This window comes from Haliaeetus leucocephalus, unplaced genomic scaffold (assembly GCF_000737465.1).
Source record: "Haliaeetus leucocephalus isolate CR32 unplaced genomic scaffold, Haliaeetus_leucocephalus-4.0 Scaffold217, whole genome shotgun sequence".
NCBI classification, from domain to species: Eukaryota; Metazoa; Chordata; class Aves; order Accipitriformes; family Accipitridae; genus Haliaeetus; species Haliaeetus leucocephalus.
The window spans coordinates 6,154,133-6,178,544 of NW_010972653.1; the positions used below are offsets into that span (position 1 = coordinate 6,154,133).

At 36.2% G+C, this 24,412-nt stretch overlaps 1 protein-coding gene across 1 annotated transcript in view; it reads right to left on the minus strand.

Moving 5' to 3' along the window:
• Positions 1–24,412, minus strand: part of ASAP2 (ArfGAP with SH3 domain, ankyrin repeat and PH domain 2) — a 90,719-nt gene that overhangs the window by 11,842 nt on the left and 54,465 nt on the right. Inside the window, exons 10-22 of the mRNA XM_010566693.1 lie at positions 20,061–20,164; positions 19,868–19,937; positions 14,346–14,433; positions 12,399–12,447; positions 12,123–12,289; positions 10,623–10,756; positions 9,784–9,878; positions 7,908–8,097; positions 7,389–7,474; positions 7,077–7,192; positions 6,524–6,591; positions 4,732–4,845; positions 1,340–1,595 (exon numbers count right to left, since the gene is read on the minus strand). Of these exons, the coding sequence (XP_010564995.1) occupies positions 1,340–1,595; positions 4,732–4,845; positions 6,524–6,591; positions 7,077–7,192; positions 7,389–7,474; positions 7,908–8,097; positions 9,784–9,878; positions 10,623–10,756; positions 12,123–12,289; positions 12,399–12,447; positions 14,346–14,433; positions 19,868–19,937; positions 20,061–20,164 (1,537 nt within the window). The remainder of the gene's footprint in view (positions 1–1,339; positions 1,596–4,731; positions 4,846–6,523; positions 6,592–7,076; positions 7,193–7,388; positions 7,475–7,907; positions 8,098–9,783; positions 9,879–10,622; positions 10,757–12,122; positions 12,290–12,398; positions 12,448–14,345; positions 14,434–19,867; positions 19,938–20,060; positions 20,165–24,412) is intronic.

Consider the following 24,412-nt stretch of genomic DNA (forward strand, 5'->3'; position numbering starts at 1 on the left):
TAGAGATAGAATCTAACAGTTAAACAGACTATGCAAGCTCCTTGGTGATTTTTCCTGTTTGGTGAGGGAAACATTCTTTTCCATCAAGTAACAAAAGTGTCTAGATATTAAGCTTCGACTTCATGCAAAAATGTTACACAAAAGGAATCCCACCTTGGTTAAGTTTTATATGCTGCTAAACTTCCCCCAGTCCCATGCTACTGTTCTCAGTTTTTCCACCCCCAAAAGAACATTTTAATCTGACTTTTATGCTGCAGCCATTCCTGTGAGAGCAATAACTGACTTTTCATATTACATGGATGTTCAATTTGCCACCTCGGACACAATCACTGGGGTACAGTATCTTGCATTCTGACCTCTGCACAGCGCTCCCAAAGGCAGAAGCCACTCATGTACGCCTAGAACATTCCCCACTCATATCTCCTCTTACAGAGTCTGAATGACAGCACCATAGAAAACCACACGTTTACATAGTCATTTTTCTTGAATTGAACTTTACATAAATTTAGCATCAATGAAAGCTGCTGGATTAACAAAGGTATTAGAACAATGAAACACACTGAACATGTACGGTACAAAGAGGACCTATACAGATTTCTCTATGCTTCTTTAATATGATCCAAAGAGATTATATGTGAAGGTAAGAATGAAGTTCACAGCATCAGCTTTAATGGTAGATTTTGCAAGCACACAACCCTTCTGAACCAGGATGATACATGTACATCTTACATTGCTGATCAGGGTATAACCAGTAATTGGCAGTTACTTTTTCAGTCAGCTACCAGTTCTCTAAGATGATCCATCATGATGCTTACACTTTTATTTAAACAACCTTGAAGCATATATTTATTAAGAGAAAACTTTGCAAGATTAAAACCTCTCAAGTTCTGCATACACTCTCCATTTGCCCAGGTCTTAAAACAATTTTCCACAGCAGCCAAATGCTATTGAAATGGTACATTTAAATTGAACTCTGACAATGACATCTTCAAGAAACAGAAGTATGAGAAGATGGAATATAACAACAACAACAACAAAATTGCTGAACTAAATTGACTGCAGCCCTCCTTTTAATAAATTGTTTAGATCTATTGAGGTTACCTGGGCATTGTCTTCCCAAACACTACTGTGTACTTTCTTGCAGGTACACTGAAAATCAAGATCAGAACAGGTTGTGCAGATTCACTTCAAGTATATAAAATGAAGTCATCAATAAACTGTTCCAATACTTACCTGTGCAAAATAACTGTGAAAGAAAACCTAAAAATGTACCAATAATAAAAAAATACATTATGATCCCATTCTTCTAACGTACAATGATATTTTCCGGTGTTAGTACCTTTGCCAATATTCCTTGGAGGTAGAGGAGGTGCACTACTTGTAACAGGTACTGCAGGCTGAATGGGAGGTGGACTGCCACTGAGTATTGCTCCATATGTTTCATTCTGTAATATACTTGGCATAAATCCTCTTTGCTTATCCTTAGCAATGTTCGCTGCATCTCTCGCCAAGGATGCTACATTAGGCTGAAGTTGGTTTGATCCAAGTTGATAGAAGCTGACAGGCCTGTCCTCTCTCCGATTGGGACTGGGTTGCTTAAACACAGTAACAGAAGTACTCACTCATACCACATTAGTTGTACTCATTTTGTTGATCAGTTGATAAACAGTTATTAGTTTCCAGAAAGAAAAAATGGCTTCTAAAATGCATTTTTGTTGCTTTTAATACATAATTATTGTTGTTGAATGATAATTAAAATAGCTGGAGTTATAAATTCATGTGGTTAGTATAGGAATGGGTTGTAACAATCCACAGCGCAGAGAGCATAAATGTGCCTTTAGAAATAGAGTTAGATAAACATGTCACTGATGTACTGTCTGTATGAAATGAAAATAAACATTTATAGTAATAGCATTTAGGCAGAATAAAGATTTATTCTAACAGTATCACAAATAAGCAATTGATTTTCCTCTGAATATATTCAATGCTTACTCTGGATTGATCATTTAGGGCTTTTAGACATGTTACAGCACAGCATTATAGTTCAAAGATTTATGAGAATGATATACGTGACAGCCAAATGCATTAATCCCTACCTTTACTTTGCCTCAGCAGCCTCGCTCCTCACTGGCTGACACTCTCCATTCCCTGACCTCTCCACTGTCCTGGTTCTGGTATTTGTTTCAGCCCACACTTGCTTCTGCTTTCTAAACCAGCACAAAGTTCTTTTTTATTTTGTTGATTTAGCATTTCACTGGTTTACCAAACTGGAAGAACTCAGTACAGGGACAAACGTGTGCCAGAATGGAGGCAAAAGATGAGGCAGAACCAGGCAGCCAGGGTGTGGAACAGCAGCATAAACCAGTTAGACTGTCTTAGCCTTCTTTTAGGTTAGATTCTTTTTTATATTCTGGACTAAAAGAACTTCAATTTCAGACATGACCTTCTCTGATGAAGATTACAAAATCTATTCAATTGCTTTATGAGAAAGAGAGACAAGCCCAATAGCTTGACATCTATAAACAGAACTCTGATGTGATCCTAAGCAACAGCAGTATTCACCAGTGCATTCAATGTAGTCACAGACACTAGTCTGTGATTAATAGTCCTTAATCTCCTTTCTAAACTCCCTGTAGTATAAGCCTATTAATAGTGGGCAGTGAAGTAGCAGTTTCATTACTTTAGCCTCATTGCTAAGTAGCAGAAAACTGCCTATATGAGATGGAGCTCAGGGACTAGACAAAAACAGAACACTCAACTGAAGAAGGCAACTGGCAACAACGAAAGAAGTGAAGGAAAAAACAGATCAAAAATACAAATTTAAAGTGTCCCAGAAAGGGACTTGCTAGGTATCTAGCTGTAAATTACCCAAAAGGTTTTACAGAGATTTCATTTTTTCCGACTAAAACATAACAGAAAGTTTCAAGCTGCTTTATCAAAAAGGTCATTACTGCTGTTATTATCTGAATGGTGACACAACATACAGGAATACGTAAATACCAGGACATAATACGAAAGCTCACCCAGAAGAACTGAGTTTAGCAGCTCACGGATTCCAGACTCTTGCACAGATACCAAAATTCTCAAGAAAAATCTTAAGAAAAGTCTCAGAAGGCAGCAATTGTGCTTTGAAAGTGATGGCTCGTGATATGTTTTTTGTTCATTGTTGCTAACTAGTCCAAGTCAAGCACCAGACTTAATAGCTACCTTGGACTAAAGAGACAGGACATGGGGAGAAGAATCCTGTGCAGACAAAATCTTGCAAAAATGGTATTCTGCAACAGAGGAAACTTACTGATGTCAAAATTAGTCTCCAAAAGATTAAGCCAATTCAATGGTCTGATGACCTAGCGTTTTTAAAGATGTTCTGTGAAGGCAAAGAAAATGAACCTATGGCTGTCAGGGTTTAATATTTCTGAAAACAAAGAAAAACCCAACACACAAGATTTGGTTTTATGTTACTAATTAGAGTATTAGTAATTCATGCTCTAGCTGAGATGGAGGATTTGCAAGAGAAGTATTAAAATGCTAAAACTTGTAGAAAAAAAAAAAAATCAAATTTCTTTATCCAGAAGAGAAAAGGGTTTTCGTTAGCCACTTTCAAGAGGAAAAAAAAAGGTTGTGCTAACATCTGAAGGTTAACTAATATAAAGCCTATTGTGTATTCCTTGCACTTTGTAAAGGAAGCAGAAAAGACATAAGCAATTATAACACTGCACACGCAACAAGGAAAATGTGTTCAATGCTTCTCTGGAATACTTCAAATTATGAAAGTTTCAGAATGTCATTAGTCTTTAGGACCCTGTACGTCATTTCAAAATACTTGGCCCCTAGAAATACAAGCCAATTTTAAGTGTTGTTCAGGTATCAAAACATGGTAGTTTGTTCCCTGCCTGTATGTTTAGGTGCTTAAATACTTTTTGAAGTTGGTCCCTAAATTGGGAAATTAAATTTTGAAAATGGAACGAAGTTCCTATGCTACTGGAATACTTTGTAATACTTGTAATATGACCATCCTTGGAGATATTCAAAAGCCATCTGGACACGGTCCTGAGCAACTGGCTCTAGGTAACCCTGCTTTAGCAGGGGGTTGGACCAGATGACCTTCAGAGGTCCCTCCCAATCCCAACCATTCTGTGATTCTCGATGCAATAGCACCACAACACCACCAGAAATTTCAGGTATGAAAAGGGAGAAGACCAAAAATATTTTTACATGAAGATTCAGAATCAAGACCCTACCCTACTATTAATGGACAAAACTTATTGAATGAACTAGTTTAGTTTCACTAAAGACAAGCCAATGCATAAACTGTTTCAAAATTAAAGCCATCAACTGGAGCTCTTTCACAAACATGAGGAGATACTATAAGGTGCCTCTCTTTATAAAGGCAATTTTCCTAGCTCATGTTAGTTCTGCTTCATGGTCAGCAGATCTAAATATTCCTGATGTACTGAAACAAACTATTGACTCCATTAAAAAAGAGATACATCTGGCTAATCACAGTTTGACCATCACCACAGTCATATGTTTCATACCTTATATTAAAGAGGAAAAAGAAGACAAACTATAATTTAAGGAACTAAAATTTAAGCTGCTACATTTTACTACAGAACTTAATTTCACAGTGCCTTCATACCTATAGTAAAAAGTAGTGTTACTGAAATCATTATGAACACCATGCTTACACATATATGTGTACAGAAAAATAATAAATGTATTGATACAAACCTGCAGCTTTTCATCCACGTCATCATCACTTTCGTCCAGATCTTCATGGAGTAACCGCCATTCATATTCTACATGAACATGAGAATTAAATCTTCCGGACAGTGCTTGAGTAAGCTAAAGAAAAAAAGATGACTGTTGACACCTATGCTATGTGCAGTACTTATTTTAAAACAACATATTTAAAAACTCAACAAAACAACATACAGAAGGAACCTTTTATTTTAAAAACAGATGTCAGTAATCTGGAAAGTTACTGCACTGGGGTAAGTTTAAAGAATTCAGCTCTGTCACCAAATACAACACAAATAAATCAAAAGCAACTAGGCTTTTCATTAACCACTGTAGGTCCATTATCCATTTTCTGTCAACCACCACATCCTATTTGCTTTGATCTAGAAATTGCAAGTCAAAGAAATTAACTGCAATGGCATATTTTTTTCAGACTCACTTAGCAAGAAGCCTTGACCCCACTAATCCATTTCTCTTGCTCACTAAAAGTAGTGATGGTAGCCAACTTCTCATAGAATCACAGAATGGTTTGGGTTGGAATGGACCTTTAAAAACCATCTAGTCCACCACCACCGCCCCCTCCTCCCCTGTCATAGGCATGGACATCTTCCACTAGATCGGGTTGCTCAAAGTCCCATCCAACCTGACATTGGACACTTCCAATGATGGGGCATCCACAACTTCTCTGGGCAACAAGAAAATGGCTGTCATCCATGGCCTTCACCCGTAATAAGTACTTTAGTGATTAGATTTCAATGAAATGTCAGATACTCAGAATCACAGAATCACTTAGGTTGGAAAGGACCTTTAAGATCATCGAGTCCAACCGTAAACCTAACACTGACAAGTCCACCTCTAAACTATGTCCCTAAGCACCACTTCTACACACCTTTTAAATACCTCCAGGAGTGGTGACTCAACCACTTCCCTGGGCAGCCTGTTTCAGTGCTTGACAACCCTTTCGATGAAGAAATTTTTCCTAACATCCAACCTAAACCTCCCCTGGTGCCACTTGAGGCCGTTTCCTCTCATCCTATCGCTTGTTACCTGGGAGAAGAGACCAACCCCCACCTCGCTACAACCTCCTTTCATGTAGTTGTAGAGAGCAATAAGGTCTCCCCTCAGCCATCTTTTCTCCAGGCTAAACAACCCCAGTTCCCTCAGCCGCTCCTCATAAGACTTGTGCTTTAGACCCTTCACCGGCTTTGTTGCCCTTCTCCGGACACACTCCAGCACCTCAACGTCTGTCTTGTAGTGAGGGGCCCATATTCAGCTGGCTGTTGACCAATACATCGTCCTTTTCCACCAGGCAACTTTGCAGCCACTCTTCCCCAAGCCTGTAGCATTGCATGGGGTTGTTGTGACCCAAGTGCAGGACCCGGCACGTGGCCTTGTTGAACCTCATACAGTTATCCTCAGCTCATTGATCCAGCCTGTCCAGATCCCTCTGTAGAGCCTTCCTACCCCCAAGCAGATCAACACTCCCGCCCAACTTGGTGTTGTCTGCAAACTTACTGTGGGGATCTTACTTGTGGATCTGGGACTATTAGCTCCAACAGAATCATACCCTGGCCCCAAGAAGTTTAGCATTTCCAAAGCATCTAAAAAGAAATATAATTTTCTTCTTAAAAGCATATAAGTTGATATAAGCATAAAACTATTTCTAAGTGTACAACTATTCCATCTGGAATATATTCATTGAATATTCAACTGTAAACTGTTAAATATTCAGACATGATTCGGCTTAGAAATGCACAAACACACACAAAGATGCAACACTTACCAACTCTTCACAGTGAGTATGTTTTAAACGTTTAGCTATATCAAGTGGCGTCTCTCCTGATTCATTAGCTGTATTACAGCAAGAAAAGAAAGTTATGATAATAGGTGTCACTATTAACATGTCCATTACTAAAGATAAAGACAAATCTGTAGCTACATAGTGAAGTAGTAGACCAACACACTCTAAAATTAATCTCTTTCCTTTGTATGTAGGTCTAACTCATACCAATCCTCTGAACATGACAAGCAGTAGCAACTCAACATGCCATATATATGGAATCGTAGGCATGAAATGGCAGTATATAACTAGGCAACAAGATATCAGTTAAAAATCTTGGTACTTACTTATCTAAATTTGTGTAAAAAACAAGTGTAATGTATAAGTCAATTTTAAACTTGAAATAAACTGTAAATATTGGGGTTTTTTAATGATGAAGATTATATTCACAGAATTATGATAAACAGTTGAGGAGAAAACACACTTATTCCACCTTCACTGTTTCTTATCTGAAGCTGTGACAAATATGAAATTGAAGTACACATTACCCTTTTACCTATTTCAATAGAAGCCTTTCCTCTCAGCAGCAGTTTGAGGCACTCAACATTGTCCGTCAGACAGCAGTAATGCAGGGCTGTGCTACCTTTACATGTTTGCTTATCTAGATTGCCACTATTGGAGTATAAGAAAGAAGAAAACTGATTTAGTTTCCTACCCTATATTAATAAACCTTATTACAAGATTTTCAAAGAATAAAATTACATTTGCAATACTAGAATTAGTTTTAGTACTTGTATTCATTTAGTATTTGTATTACTTGACATAAAAGCAGCATCAATAATATTTTAATAGTTTTCCATACACTTACCTGTTCTGCACTAAAAAGTCAACTATATGAAGGGATGTTCGATCAACTGACCTAACAGCAAGGTGAAGTGCTGTTTCGTCTTGCTCCTAAGAATAAAACAAAAGAACACATTTGTTTCTTCTGATCTACAGAGAAGCAGAAATTTTAGTAAGACATACATTAGATCAAATAAAACATTTAATTTCAAAATATTTAGACATGCTAACATGAAAATATTTCTTGTAAAGACTTTTATTTCTTCCCTTTCTTTCCTTTAAAGTAAACAAATGGGTTGAAAACTAATAGATTATTGGATGATTTAATGTTTAATGTTTTAATACATTTAAAATATGACAGTATTTGGAAAAAATTTAGATTAAACTATTTAATATCTTCTTTTGTTAAATTACATCATTAAAAGGACAAGTGTTCAAAACTGTTTCAAATCTTATTTTCAAATAAGAAAAAAATAGTCCTTTTTAATTAATGAAAACATATTGCACTTATAACAATTTGTCTAATAAATTTTACAACACTTACATGGCCATTGGCCAGTGGAATTTTTTCTGTGAGATCCACACCGTCAGCATATACTTGGACTAATCCAAGAATGTCTCTTGATTTGACTGCTTCACAAAGAGCGTGCAATTTAGCTGTATTATCAGCATGCTTCTTCCTTGCATATTTTCTCTCAATATACTTGGCAGTAATATAATCTTTTCTTGCATTCCTGAAATTGAATATAATTTATTTCTATAACTTTTAGCAGAAGATACACGTTAGGATTTCCATAAATACATGCAAGTAATTTGAAATAAAATCTGGGAAAGACTATTTCTCATTCATTATGATAATTTTTGTTTTTAAATACGCACATAAGCCATGCAGTCTCGTATTTCCAGTATGAAATGTAGCTACAGAAGATGAATCAAATATCCAGTACAAAGACAGACTGTGAATTTTCCCTTCTGAACTCTGGTATGAAGTTGAGATCAAGATTACCGAGCTCTATGTACAAAAGATACATCAAAGCTTCACAATGCTGGTTTGCTAACAGCAGCCTTGCAGGTTTGTGTTTACCTGACTTGTAGTCCTACATATGCTAGAAAGGGATGGAAGGCATGGGATACAAAAATCTGTCTTATACTTCTGCACAGGCTATCCAGGCCTTGGATCTGTATTCACACCAGTTAGTATGTTCTGTAAAGCAACTCTTCACCACAACTGTAACAGGGAGGATGTAATGGATTTTTTAGTTTCGTCTCTAAACTGAGGCGAAAACTTAGTACACTTGAATCAGCACATGAGTCATCACTTTTGCTGTTGATACCCAGCTAACAAATGGCTACTCCTCTTCCCATCACAGCAAGACAGGAAGTTGCATGCCTCCCAAAGGCATAACTCCTTACCAGCTCTTGGGATGTACACAACATTGCACAGAAGACATTTAACAAAGCCATACTTCATCATCTAGATACTATATAATGAGCAAAAAGAAAAAAATCCAAATAATAATAAATTGAATTAATGGATAGCTTTTGTTCCTAAAGCATATGACAGTATTCCTTCATAGTTTTAAAAAAGTGTCTGTCTTCAGGTTCTCATTTCATTAAAAAAGCCCCAAATTCGATATGTAGATGTATCAAACTAAATTATTTTTTTAAAATATCAATTTTTAGAAGTCTTCTTATACTATTGATTTAGCATTCAGTAAAATTAATATTAATATTCTATATTATTACTGATAGTGGTAGTCAAAAATTATTTAAACTGCACTGTTTAACATTGGTTCTGTCAGAATGGTGAAAGTCCAAATAATGTAAAATCAGCTTCATCCAAAGCCAATTCTTCTGGGTTCGTTTCTGCATCATTTACTAGGTCTTTTACAATGGAGTAGTATCCAGCCAAGTAGGCAGCTGTCCTTGCTGTGTCTCTGCCATCACTGTTCAGTGGTTTTGAGGAATTCAATTATATGTTCTGTCTTTATTCCATATAGTTACAGACTTAAGTCCTAGGTGTAGTTTCTAAACACTAGGTGCTCGGTATCTTTCAGGCAAAATGTACACCTTACTTCAGTTTCTATTTTGTGTTTAAATAGCACAAAAATAATAGCTTTTTTTAATCCCTACCCTTGTGTGTCTTTAAAATTCCCAACAAGTCATGTTTAATTTGTTTCTGTCCCCCAAATCATGATTCAGAGAGTTGGTAAAATAATCCTTATTAGGGAAGATATGATCAGATAAAGTTCAATAAAACACACACAAAGCATCAGAAAAAAGGTTCACTCCTTGGCTATAAGGCTATATATAAGACATATATCTTCCATGGCCTGCTGGTGCAAACCATAATGGCACAACCCATTAGCAATATTAAATTAAAGGCCTGCCTTTTTCAGAAGTAGTGGCTCTTTACTTACATATCGCTGCTTGGATTAGGTTTGACCATCTCATCAACTGGCAGACAGAATTCCATAATCTCATTAAACCCAGCATTCCCAATATTCTTTGCAAGCTGATTAAAAAAAAAAAAAAAAAAATCCACAGCTCACTAAAGAAATGTTCGGTTATTGGCCATGCACATACTAGTGGGAGGACAAGGGAAAATGGGGCTTGGGATTTTTTAGTTCTGATTCCTAGTTCTGCTACTATGTCAGTGATCGGGAACAAAGTAGGTACCTTTTTGGATGTCAGTTTTCAGCTAGGATTTAATACACAAACAAGTAACTGCAGAATAATCCATTAAGACACCAGATCATACAATAAATGCAAAATACTTCGTGCTGGGTAAGAACACACATACAAAGTGTCACAGAGCAGCCGATATATGGTAACTTCTCTGTGTAGCAAAGCTGAATACATTTTTTTTCCTTTGAGGATTAAAGTTCTCCTCTAAAATAATGCTAAATAATTAATGGAATAAGTACTTGTGAAGTCCTTCAATTTTTAATCCAAGAGGCACATTTATATGTCAAACAGCTGTGCTCCTTTAAAAAGCAACCAAGGGTAAAAAGGTTTGGAAATACAAAAAATATGAAGCCTCTACTAATTTGAATTCTAAGATCAGGCAAAGTTTACAGTAAGACACTATGTTCCAGGAGCTTCCCTGTAACTTGAAGAATTAAGCTTTCTTAAATTATGTTTATCTAGAGGCAACTTTCAAGATTGGAACAACATTATCGTTAAAGTGACGAAAATATATTTGTGTTGGAAGTCTTTTATAGTACTATTTTTAAGTTAATAAAAGCAGTTTCATTACCAGAAGTTCAGATGTTCCCAGCACATCTAATGTAAGTGATTGCATTCTGGAATAGTGAACACCAAGTTCTCTATGGATTCCTGAGCATTCAATGCAAGTTAGAATTCCCAAATTTGTTGAAAGCCACGTAGGATCTGAAACAGAAAGTACCCACAGAATTAAAATTTGTTCAGGTAATTATTTTATTCTAGAAAATGTAGTATACAGAAATGAAATTCTGTAAAGTAAGATTCCTGTATGTGAATTATCAGGTTTTTTAATTTATATCTTTACATTTACTGTATTGGGAAACACAAATCAATTTTTTTTTTAATGGTGAAAGAAGTGAAGATGCAAAATTTTTTTATAATTTTTTAATTTTTTTTTAAAGGACATTGCTATCCAAGTGAGCTGCTCAAACAGTCCAGTTTGTCATTCTCCACATGGCTTTCAGGAAGTGCGTTTTTCTACCACCAATGCAATGGTGTCACATACTCAGCTGGGGGCATAGGTGCAGTTCAGACTGAAATAACAATACCTACAGGGTTGGGGTTTTTTTGTATTTCAAGTATAGACTTTAGACTAAGTGAAGCAGCAGTGATTCTGAAGTATACATACAGCACTGCACTACAATGGACTCTCACTCAACTATTTCAAAGATCCCTCTCCTTCTGTTACTCTTGCTTGTCTTTTCTCCTGGTATTTTGCATTCTTGCTGTAACATTCCCTCATCTTCCAGACAAATAATTAATTTCTGAAGATTTAGACAGCTTAGAAATTCATTTATTTGATAAAGGTTTGGTAGTAGCTGTTTACAATCTTTTCCTTTAAAGACAACAGGATTGACTCTTCCCATAGTTTTATACAGTATCTATTGCAGGAAGTTACTATTGATTTATAAAGTGCATACAGCTTCAGAACTGATGTTTTCAGCTACAGTTTCAGATCAAAAAAATCGTAAGTCCTGCAGTGCCTCTGTAACATAAAAGAACACAGGAAACAGCACTATTTAAAAAATAATTTGAAGAGGATTAAAGTAGAAATTCATCGATCAACAAAACCAACACTGCAAACACTGTGAACCATAGTCAGCAGGTGCCTTCTTTTCCAAATAAGCACAGTCTTAAACATATTCATATAAGTCAAACATGAAAGTTAAAAGAAAAATTGAGGTTTATTAGGAAAATGATTCAAATATCTTACTGCTGTCCAGTTTTACCTAAATCTTATGTAAAATATGGGCTAATAAAATAAGTTCAATTGATTTATATAAGCAACAGTTTCAATTAGCAAAATACATGGGAGAAAAGTAAGCACTTTTTACTAACTTTTCTCCCCACTGACAATATGCATATAGCAAATCCATCTTAGTACAGTAGTGCAATTAAATTGTTAGCACATTCTACTATGTGTATAATCTTTGTGAGATAAGGAGTAAATGTGAAAGCATAAAACATCAGCTTAAATACTCTCATGAGACATAGAATTTTTACCAATTAGAAATATGCTTAATTGAGTCACCTTGTGCTCCACAGTCACAACACACATCATTTCCAGTCATCCTCTGGACTTCAGATATAATTTCTTTTGTCAGTTCCTGGACAATATTATTTTCTCCTGTGTTATCATCTCCTTTGAATGCATTATTTAAAGCTTCCTCTTTGCTGTTTTGTAGCACAGATGTCCATCTAAAATGGCAGTAATATTTTGCTATTAAATGTTTCGGCACTTCTAACGTTCAAGGTAACGTCTCAATAGAACACCAGTATCAAAAATAAAATTAGCAAAGTAACTCACATTTGACATTCCTGTTCATCCTCTGCTTGAAAGTGGTACGTTCTGTCGTCTGCACAATAAATAATTCACATACTGATTTAAAAAAATGATTGAAAAACTGATTTTGCAGAAATCTCTCAGAAAAATCTAAAATTAATTGATGTATGACTCCTGAAGTCTCCAATCTCATCACTGGAGTGTTGACAGGCAAAAAGTCTATTTAGCAAGTTTCACTCTTACTACCTACAGTTCATCTATGTTTATACCTATGTTTACACAAAGTGGCTTGTTGCTTTTTAAAAAGAAACTGTTTTCTTCAATGCTGTGCTTCTGTTGCATAAGCAGCAGAAGAGCATAGTAATTTATCCATGTTCTAGATTTAACCTCAGTAATCACAAGTCTAAAGTTCTGCTGGGGGGGGGGGGGGGGGGGGGGGGAGAAAAATATAGAGTCCATATTTGAGTTTATCTGCATATGTAAGAAAGATATAAAGTTTCCAAATGAGCTCTTAAAACCACAGTAATCAAAAATGGCAAAACAAATTTGCCAGACAAAGTCCGAACTACTATCAGAATAAGCCCCAAGCTGTTTCAATTAAATCAGGCTCAAAAATTTTAATTTACTATTACTTTTGTAATTCTAAGCACTGTTATCATAGTGTACCATTAAAGAAAAAAGCATAATACATTTTAAGTCTATGAAACAAATGAGATAAGATATAGTTTAATGATTGAGTTGGAGTTAAAATTAGTATAGTTGATAAGAAGAACAGAGCTAAAGCTACTGGCAAAAAGATATTCTAGGCTGAAAATTCCTAAAGTTTGAAAAATATTCAGGCAAAAAGGTATTAAAAGATAGTTTCAAACATGGGAAACTGTAAGAGAGTGAGGATATAAGAAAGGACAGAAAGGGAAGTGCTAGATAAAGAATAAGAGATTTTATCCTGCCATGATACAGCAATTTGCAGTTTTTAAAAAACAAGGAATGTTTTTAAACTCTAGTAAAACAAAATGAAAAGTGATCTGGAGAAGGCTAAGAGGCCGGTTATGCCTTGTCATATGTATGATGGGTCAAACGATAATGTTGTGATAAGCTGATATTGGGCAAAATGTGATGTGGTCATCAACAAAGAAAGAAAGTGTAAAAGTAAACAAGGAAGACCACTTGCTTGTGCAGAGATGGAAAAGCTGTACATTGCATACATGAGTACTAGTCTATTAACAGAAGTAGCAATATCTTACATTTACAAATACAAAAGAACTTTATGCTCCGATAAAGGAACAAATGACGAATAGATTTACATTCTTCTCACCAAATAATTTCAGATATATATTTTAGTAATATATTTTTATTGAGTCCGTAAATATAATACTAAAATGTCCCAGTGAGAAAAAAAAAAGGAAACCTGATACTATACAATGTTGTATCATCCCATTCAGTTCCCAAAATTATTCAGTTTTGGTGTTTTTAATATGTAGACTCTTTATCTCACCTTTGTATGTATTATGAGATTACAAAACTAAAAAAGTTTCCAGTATTTTCTTCACAGTTGCATAGAGACCACTATGCTTAGATTTTAAGAAGTTTTGTCATGGTTTAAAAGCCTCTTTTGATTTTGTACAAAAGTCATAACTTTTCAAGATGATCAGCTAGCTATGATATTTTCAATATAAAGAATGATGTCACAGAAAAAACATTGTTACTCTATTGTAAGGTAGCACAAAATGATATAGAAAGAAGGAGTAAAGACAGCTTTAAAAACAAGTGGTTTTCCAAAGATACAGGTACAATTAGTTGCATTATGCTAAAATAAGTGAAATGGGAAATTGTCATAGGAAAGGCATTTTATAAAGGGAAGCATTCTACAATTGCAAAAATGTTTAAGTGGGTTATTGACACATCTACAGAAATAATGCAAAACTCTTTTGATATTAGCTGCAAGTAAAAAGACCTAAACAACAAACCTACGTGATATGAGGTCAAAACATTTTTTCTCCTCTGGGTTTGTTTTCACTTGGCAGGTTAACAGATTGAGCTTTGCTGGAGGTCGGTTAGCCTATTTGAAGATAAAACATACAGATTTTAGTATATTGATACTGACTGAGCCCTGCAGTCCAGAAACACAGGATAACATCCCACTGGCCAAAAAGCCTTGACAAATGGCTGTTACCTTAATTTTCAAGGTACTCAGATTTTGATTTATGTTTTCTTCTGCATCATGGTTTGTAAACTTCATTATCTTATATCGGGCTATTTTGTTCACTGATAACTGGATAGACACCAGAATTTTGAAAGGGGAGAGGGGTAAAATCACTTTAATTATCACTACTACGATCACCTTACCAGTAACACTTATCTGAAGGAATCAGGTATGACAAGGAGACAGATTGATTTTACCTAAGTTTAATCCTCCAATATTTAGCCATTTAGGTTAAAAAAAATTAGTTGTCTAGGTTTTCAATAATCAAATAATTTTACTCCTGCTAATGTTTTTAAAGAAAGCCTAGATAACCAGTTTAGAAAAAATGCTCAATTTTTAAACCAGTGAAGGGACACATTAAAGGAAAATAAGAAGTTTGCACAGAGAAGTCTTGCAACAAACATATGCAAAACTAAACTGGAGATAGTTCATTACTAAAAAATGTAGTGAAACAAAATATAGTCTATAATGATATACATTTTCTAGTCAAATTCCTCTCAGCTATTTCAGTTCCTTATTGAGTAGAAAGTGGCAAAGTTTTACTAAAAGCAAAATGCACAAGCAAACTTCATTTTGAAAAAGTCTCATAAAGGCTACAAAAACTTTTCAAATAGCATCTCTGCAGTAATCTCTTCTTTCCCTTAACCTGCCTGTCCTGCAGACCTGAGGTAGGACCTAGAAAGACACTGTGTTTGCAAACTTGATTTGAGGAATGGCTTGCACTTGCTACAATGGATAACTAGTTTCACTCTTGTTTTAGAATAATTAAAGCAGATTTAACTAGAGAGACTCTGCTCTATACAATAGCATCTGAAAAACAGTAATTTAAATCATTAGGAAAGTGCTATTACAAAAGATAGCAATATACATAAACACATAACCACACTTACTGTTGTGTTCTAACAAATTTAATCTACCAAGTTGCTAAAACAAGATTTAATCATCTAAACAAGAACTATCAAATGAAGCTGAACTACCAGATAATGTAATTAACTTGCAATTAATCATAAGATATGTAGACCTTCACAATCTCTTCTAAATTTATTGATGAAAATATTTCATTCAAAAAAGGAGAACAAGTCTGAAGAGTACAAATCTCCTCATAAAACAATGTAGCTGACCAAAAAAGAACATCATCATCATATCTGAAGACCAGTAAAAAAACAAAACCATGGAGAAACATAAGGAGGGAAACAATTACTTTTTTTTTTCCTGGTTAAAAAAAAAAGGGGGGGGGCGGGGTGGAGAAAAAAAATAAGCATGGTGTCCTTGGAACAGCATACTCATGTTTTGCCCGATGTAAGCAGTAGACATAATGAAGTCATGCATGCTTTGAAACAACAAACCTGCAGGTCGCTTGCTGGGCAATGTAAAAGAAATTGTACCCAAGAGAGGTTCTGGAGGCAGCAAGATGACAATTGACAACCTCACTGTATACTCTGCCTAGTAAACAGCTTTTCAAATTCCAGACATTCCTTTTAGTAGTAAAACTGCATGCAGTTTTCATTATTTTAGCCCATCAACAAGAGTTCTTTTTAACTAGAAGCATACAAGAAAACATCTTGAAAATGCTAGCTTGGGCCCATTTTCTCGGTTAAATATACTTAGTATCTATAGCACTGAAGTTTCCAGTGTTTACATTCTTAATGTAACTGTCCAAGAAGTGTCCAGAAGCTGCATAGAATGAAAATACAAAATAAAGCAAACAAAAATAAAAATATAAGTATTTGGTAAACAAGCCACAGGGCAACTCATATATACCTTTCTCACAGGCTCTATGAGAATGTAAAAATGCAAGTAGATTCAGGTTAAGCAAGAATCCACTTGCTCGAAGACTTTGGACCTGAAGCGCATTCAGGACCTAACTAGTTTTCTATAACTTACAAAAAATGAAGCTGTAAACGGATCCACTAAAATGCTTGAGAGAGCTCTGAAGAACCATTATACACAGAACTTATCCCTCTCAGTAGGAGAATGCGGCGTAAGAACTCCATATCAGGATCTGAGAACCCAAAGAAATGGCTGCAACAACTTAAAACACATCCTGGGCCAATGTGCTGATCTTGGAATCCCAACATATTCCAAAGCTTTTAACTGAGGACCTCCTAACCTCAAGTCAAAATTAACAAGGGTATTAAAAAACCCTGACATCTTCACGTGGGGCTGATACCACCTCATTCATGCTTCTACCCTAGAGCCAAATAACAGCCCTCCCCCACCCACCTCCCGGGCATCTGCCCGTTACTTGGCAGACAACACACTTCCACCACATGGCAGATGATGCTTGGGGAGAAGTCAGCGCCACATGACAAAGTGAAGTAAGGCTGTATAAATTCCTTAGCCACACAAGGCTGTAGGTGGATCTGGACATTTGGCAGGATTAGGAGACACTAGAAGTAAAAAATGGTAACAAATGTGTAACTGCTACTACAGTATTTGTTTGAAACCTCTGAGCTTTTTTCTTGCTCGAGTCTCTGATTAGACAATTAAATTTCACACTACTGCTGAATTTTTGGACACCCATGTTAACACATCAACACCCTGAAAAGATGTGCTGCCACCTTGCATGCCATACACGCAGACGTCAGCATCAACTCATGTTCCTTCCTGCAGAAATGGTAACCCTCTATCCTGCAAAACTGACTTAAAATCTGTTCTGGCAACAATCAGTAAGTGTAGGAATCAAAAGTTTAGGCCTCTAAGACAATACTGAGGAGTGCCATGATACAGAGCTGATTTTTACAAAAGGCACAAGCAAATGTGTCCACTTACTTAGCAGACTGGTTGGCTGATTTCATCATGCATTTTTTCTGGGTATCACATTACTTAAGAATAAAAAGATTAAATCTGATTCTTTTGCCTTCAGATTGTCCTGTTAATCATAATGGTAGATTAAAGTTTCCAGCAGTAAAGAAAGAACAACAAAAAAAAGATTCCTTGATATTCTTTGATTATATTCCTTTTTTTGCAGACAACCAGCAAATTCCATTTAAGCTCTTTAAACACAAATCAATTTTGAGGAATTTGAGGTTCCTCAAATATAAGTTTTTCCCATGTGACTTCTTGATCTGGAAACCACTTAGGAATTCCTATTTACATGATTCAGCCTGCTTCTAGCATTGTTTTTTTCATTCACATGCGTTAAATTGCAGTCAGGTAGATGTCAGAAAATTTCCAACTGCTAATAATTACACAAAGGAGCAGCATCTGGTTTTCCATCAACCATTGCCTTGCACGTTGCTCTATGAATACTAATTTCTTTGAAGCTTTTAGTTGTCTAGAAGTATAATTTCTGTACATATACCAAAGCAGACACGTATATTCAGCATTACAGCTGGGTGACTGACAAAGAACCAACCATACTCTCCCCATCCGTATCAGGAGAGCACTTGGCAGGCAAGTTTAAGTCAGAATACAGCATGTGCAACTGCCTGAAGATAGCTGTTCTGGAAACTAACTAAAAAAACAGTCCCTCATAAATAGAGGCTACTCGAACAAAAACCAGAAAGCCATGAAGAATACTTTGCCTTTAGAGGAAAAAGCATTGACAAATTTGAATTTGACAAAGCAAGCAAAACTGACAACTGAATTTCTGAGAGATGGTTCATTTTGATGAACAGCTGGGAACAGAGAATGACACGTCATATTTGAGAGACCAGGACATACCAACCCTGAGAAATCTTGGAAATCAACGTCGCTTCAGTTCAGAGCAGCCCAGAAATTCTTAACAAACAGAAATTACTTCTACCCATTCCCATGTATATAAAACAAGCATCAATTTTTTACACAAAACTGCTATCAATACATAAGGGGAAAGTGAGCAAATAAGTAAAAATACTTCTTAGGAGTATATTTTAAACAAGAAGGTAATTGTTTATTTTGTAATATAAAAAGATCAAGACCAAACCTGTGAAACCCACATAACTAAACCCACATTTAAGTATCTACCTTAGCAACTGATTTCCAGCTACAGCTCCACTGATTTCAGTGGGAACTTACTGCTTCTAAAAATGTTAAACCATCTGGTAGACAGCTTATAAAAAAAAGAACAACAGTATCTTGATAGACTCAGTAACTGTACTTGCATGTGAAAGTTTTAAAATTCTGCTCTACAAGTGGATTTTGTAGCCTCTGCCAGCTCTGAGCTGCCCTAGCTACACTCCTACTGGTACCACTACTGCTTGTCCAATGCCAAATGCATTTACAGCACATGGAGACACCAATATAGAATAGACTAACAGACTTTTCTCTGAGAAAGACACCCTCATATGCACTCAAATGAGAACAGGGATAAACTGGTGGACAATCCCAAAGCCATAGTAATGGCTCTGCTTTGCAGGCTTGGTTTTGCACTCCTCCTTAACTCCTGGTTGTCAACTCAGAAGGCAACAGCTTGTGGTTAGATGCACAAATGAGAGATTGATTAATTTTTGCTGCCAGGGTCAACTTGTAGTCATAGCAACAGGCATAACAGGATGAAGAACAGAATGGTTCATAACAGGATCAAGAAACAGGACTGTTTATTAGACCAAGAATGGGAAATACTGTCACTGAATTGATTTTTGCCTTAAGAAACTTTTTAAAAAGTTTTGAGAAAGCAATATAAAAAGAGAAAAGTTATGGGAAAGCAAAATCAGCTGAGTTCAAAGCCAAGTGTAGTAGGTCCAAAATATGAAAGTATACAGTTTTAAAATTTTAAGTATAAATATAAGAAGTTTTTTAATGCATTTCAAAGATTGGTAGCCAAGAAAGAGGGACTTCTAACTCTTTATCTCTTGTCATTCTGGTAGAAGTTGCCTTCAGAGTTGCTTTTCCCCTACAGCTATTCCCCAGGAAAGCTACCTTTGTAACAGATATTACCCATATAGCAGCAAAGCTGGGGGAGAGAAGAGATTCAGCATTCTCTCAGTTTGTCTTGTAAATACGAAAAGTTGTTTAACCCATATCTAAAAGATGGCTTAATGCCCAACCACATCTTTCCAAAAAAACAAAGTCAGAATTTGTATTTTTAGATAGCCTAGTACAATATGAACACTTTACATGAACTGAGTCATTAAAAAAAGCCATTTTTTTCCCATTAACAGTCATGAGCATTAAAACAGTTGTATTTTTAGATACTGTGTATGTCTTGACATATTTCTGAAAGACTGCCTTAAAAAAAAATGTATCCATCATATTCAAAACACTGCATCAGGAATCTAGCTAATTCCAAATTATAAATATAGAGCAGCATAGCTTGCCTTTCTGTATTAGCAACCATGTACATAAAATGTTGTAAACAAATACTTACTGTACCATGGGAAATTGTAAGAAAGCCATTTTTAACCGAGCACTTCCTTTTCTGCCACACTTTTCTGATTCTGGTTTAAAGGGGGGGAAGAAAAAAAAAAAAAAGGTGACTCAGTTTTTAATACATTTAGTATTACATCACTTCAGCTCTTAGGACCTAATTTTTTTTTTCAGTAGAATCCAGCAGTACTTACCCATCACTTTTCTTGTACAGACTACCATTTCGTTCAGTGCCATGTTCCTTGTTTCCCTGAGGCTGATGTAAACTGTAAGCTGTACTCTGACGAATCTGAGAATCCTGAAATATACAGAACAGCAATTTGCAATGCATTCCACCATTTCAACCAAAATATCCCCCCTATTAATGAGTTTCAGAGCCTTTCCCTCCTGGTCTAATCCTACAGGCCAAACAAAGCACATTTTTCCTCCTCAGTGAGAGAGAGCAAGATCCATTTCTTTTTTCAGAGTGCAAAAAAACCATTTGAGAAGTAGCCATTATCAGCACCTGCCAAAATCCTCTTACTTGCTTTTATTTTAGCTTTGCTATTGGCCTTAATATATGGGGTTTTTAACCCAAAATTTAATTGAGCAGTGGGCTTTCCAACTCATGCAAACACTGCAGTGTACAAACACTGAAGATTATTACCACCTGCAATTCCTAGGGCACCCTTCCATTGTAAAAAGATTACATACATAAATTTGAAGAAGTGGTCTTTCTTGTGGAAACTGAGTCAAGTTATTGTCTGAAAAGCAGCAGAGACCTCCTGGAAACATAGTTCAGGAGGCATACAGGAAAATCGAGAAGTTATTTTCATAAGAAGAAGAATTTAAACCAAAATATCTTGAACAAAGTAGAATTCTGGGACAGGAAGTGACAAGGATTAACTAACCTTCTCACTGCTCTCAGAACTACCCAGAGGCAGGACCCACTGTTGCCAGAGTCCAACTTCTTAAAAAATAAGAACCTGATAATGAGGAATCTGATGTATCATGCTATATTAGCAGAAGTAACATGATGGGATGGACTTTGCAGTGCCTACAATAACAATGACTGGTACTTATAATAGTTATTGTTTTCTTTTCTACTATCTTTGCTCTATGAACATAATACACCTCTGTTATATATGGCAGATAATACAAGCATAGCAAGGAAAAAAGACACAAAGAAAGCAGCTCACTTAAAAGACTATCTGAGCTATTCTAAGCAAAAACCTAAGACCTATTAAGAAATAAACTTACTAATTTGATAAAAAAAAATCTCTTTTGCTAAAGAGATAGTGTGTCTCAGATATACTGGGAGTACAATCACATGATATATCATTTGGGGTTTTCAGAGTGCACACATGATAAAATAGAATATACAGTGATCTAAAAAGTATGAATTAAGAAGATAGTTTCTCTCTAACTACAGTTAGCTTCATACACTTTATTAGCCTAAGTATAGGACATCTCTGAATAAAAGCAAGGGGGAGAGACCAGCTAGAACCAAGAACACACTTGGACTGTCCTTTTCCCCACAGAATGCCAGCTCAGATGCAATGTTGCTCCTTTACAAGCTCCAGCAGTACATTCTGCTACCAAAGCTACTAATGCAGCCAAAGGTGTTCAGGATCCTCCTCAACAGTAGTGACAACACAACATGCCCAAAATATGATGGTAGGGACAGAGCTACCACCTACACCCCTCTTCAGTGCACTTGGGACTCCACACCTCCAAGCTGCAGGATTTCAGGCTCATCCTGAATACAGCACTGGAGCTCAGTGGTCCCGAGAACCATGAGCCGAGCTCTAGGCAGGCTGCAGCACTGCTTGGTGCTCGTTTTCAGCAGGAGCAACCTGTGCCCACTTCCCTGCCTGTCAGCTAGTGATCTAGAAACCTGTATCAGGTAGCTACAACATTGATCTGAGGTTTTTAAAGGCACTATATAACCACCACTTAAATGTCAGTGCCTGACAAAGCATCCCTTTAGATTTAAACCAGTCTGTTTACTGTTCCTCTGCAGCCTGTTTAGACAGAATTATTTGGGTTTGTACTCTGGCTGCCCAACATAAGAACAGAACAACATTTACAAAAATTCTCGACACTCATTAAGAACCACTGCATGCATACATTTACTGACTTCTGAAGAAAATCTGATCTGACATTGCCTGTTGTGTCTTACTAATGCCTTGATCTCTGCCTCCCATTAGTCAGTAAAGTAACTCCATTCCCAAGAAGATTAGAGGCCTTACAGGAAATTAATTTCAGTTCTCCACATCCTGAATTACATAAAGATTTCAGATGACCTGCAGCACCTGCCCATAAGACCATTCCCATTACTTAAGACTGCTGGTACTTTTTGTGCATTATTTTCTGCTGCATTTCAGCTACCTCCCTTCAGCTGTTTTTTACGCTCAGCTGCTGTGTTTGGCCAAACTGGCAAGCCAATAATACAAGCTTCCTGCCTCATTTCAACCAGAGAGGAAGCTGCTGTAGCTGACGTGTATTTCCACACATTCACTACTATGAGCAGTATCTTTAAAAAACGTAATACTATTTCATGAAAAGAACTTAAGGATAAGACAAGGAGATTTTCAATTTTAAATCCTTGATTCAGGCCATGTCAAAATCAATAGTGTCCAACATAATTGCCAGATGATGGATTTCCACAACTCTTTGACAAACAAGTTCATGATTTTGATCTAGCTCCTAACAGACAGGATGCCATACCGCAAATCACTATTACAATTAACATCCTTCCAGGCAATTTCAGCATGCCTTTTCCATATGCAGGCTCCCTAAAGGATCTTCCCTTATTTCTGGTTTGAATATTGCACATAACAGGAGTACAAATCACAGATAACAGTGTCAGACCCAGTGGCCTCATCAGAGGAGCAGGAACAATGTACATTACCTATGGGAGGAAATAGATCACTGCAGGGTATAGGACATACCTAGCACAGAGTATTGTAATTTTAAATATCTCTTGAAAGTAACAAGATCAGACAAGACTGAAGTACACAAGCCTAAGAAACTGAACTTTGTCCACTTTATCAGCTTTGAAATGCAGATAGGCATACAAAAAAAAAAAAAAAAGCAAGTCATTTCATTGCAGCATGTTTATAGTGAATCACCTCACTGACTGTAAAGAGGCTTGAAATGATCTCTTCCAAAGCCTTATAAAGACCGACTGACTTCTAAATCAAGCTGAATAGCATAGCTAAAAGTGAAAGAAATGTGAAAACAGTATTCTGTAAAGATGGTCTGTGACTACTGATAAGAGAGATTCTAAAAACCTATTTATCAGCCCCACTATTTGAACACAACAGAACTTTCCATACAAGATGCCTTAACTTATACACAGCAAATTTTAGCTAGCCATTCCACAGCTCCCATGGAGCAGGATTTTAGACTGTCTGGATCACACCTGTGTGTAAAGCTGCCAAAAAGCACTTAGAGCTCTCCAAGAGCCTGAGCTTCTCTTGCATTTGCAGGATCATTGCCAAAAGGATGTTTCAGAGGTCCATCTCTTATCTATTACAGCCCCACAAAGCCTCCAACAGATATATCTGCCAGAACCCCCTGCAGGCAGCCTCTCCTATAGCACAGCCACCGTAATTTTTGCCAAGAAACACAAAATTTATCCTATTTTCCAGTGGCCTAAATAGACTACAGGTTCTCCCAAACATGTAGAAGCAGCAGAAGCAAATCTCAACACGACAGTAAGGCTACCTTCAGAGAGGACACAGGAAAGAGAGAAATGAAGGCAATATGACTCTAAGGTTGACCCTGAAACTTGTAGGAGCTCTACAGTTTGAAAAATAGAAGTTTAAATATTAAAAATTATGGAGGTGTACACACAATGACATTTCAAAAAGAAGTTTCAATACAAACCAGGTTTGAGGAAGTTCTGTGCAGGAGGAAACTACGTACACAGGCACAACAAAAAAGGTTCACCATGAGTGTTTCTGTCCTTTTTTTTTTTTTAATATAACAGAAACAGTATTTGTCAACGTTCTATTATTTCATACATGAAGTCCATTTTAATTGAAAATACATGTATCTCCAAAATCTTGCAAATCAAGCAACTGGATTTAGTTCCCAAAAGAGAGTGAAAAGGAAATCACCAATTTGTCTTACAACAATTTTCTTTCCCAAGAAAAACTCTTTTTTTTTTTTTTGTAACACAAAAAACAGAAGAGGAGAAAAAAAGAACCAGTCTTTTCATACCAACAGAAAAAAACTCAGAGGAAAAAATCCAGTTTCTTGAAATCTGAATGGAAATCATGCCAACTATTTTAATTAAAACATAGTAACACTTACTCTCCTAGACTTCGGTCACAAAATGTAAATGCGTTTCAGGAAGGAAAAAGAAATCAGTTATAGTAAAAGAAATTACAGTGCAACAAGAATAATATTAGTGGGTCGTACAGTAAATTATACCAGGATTGTTTGGCATCCCACTGATTAATTGATGTTTTCAAAAAACTTTAAAAATAATTATAGTACTTCTCATTCTCTGTAGGTAAGCATCTATATCTAAATTTGCAGAATAAATAAATAATGA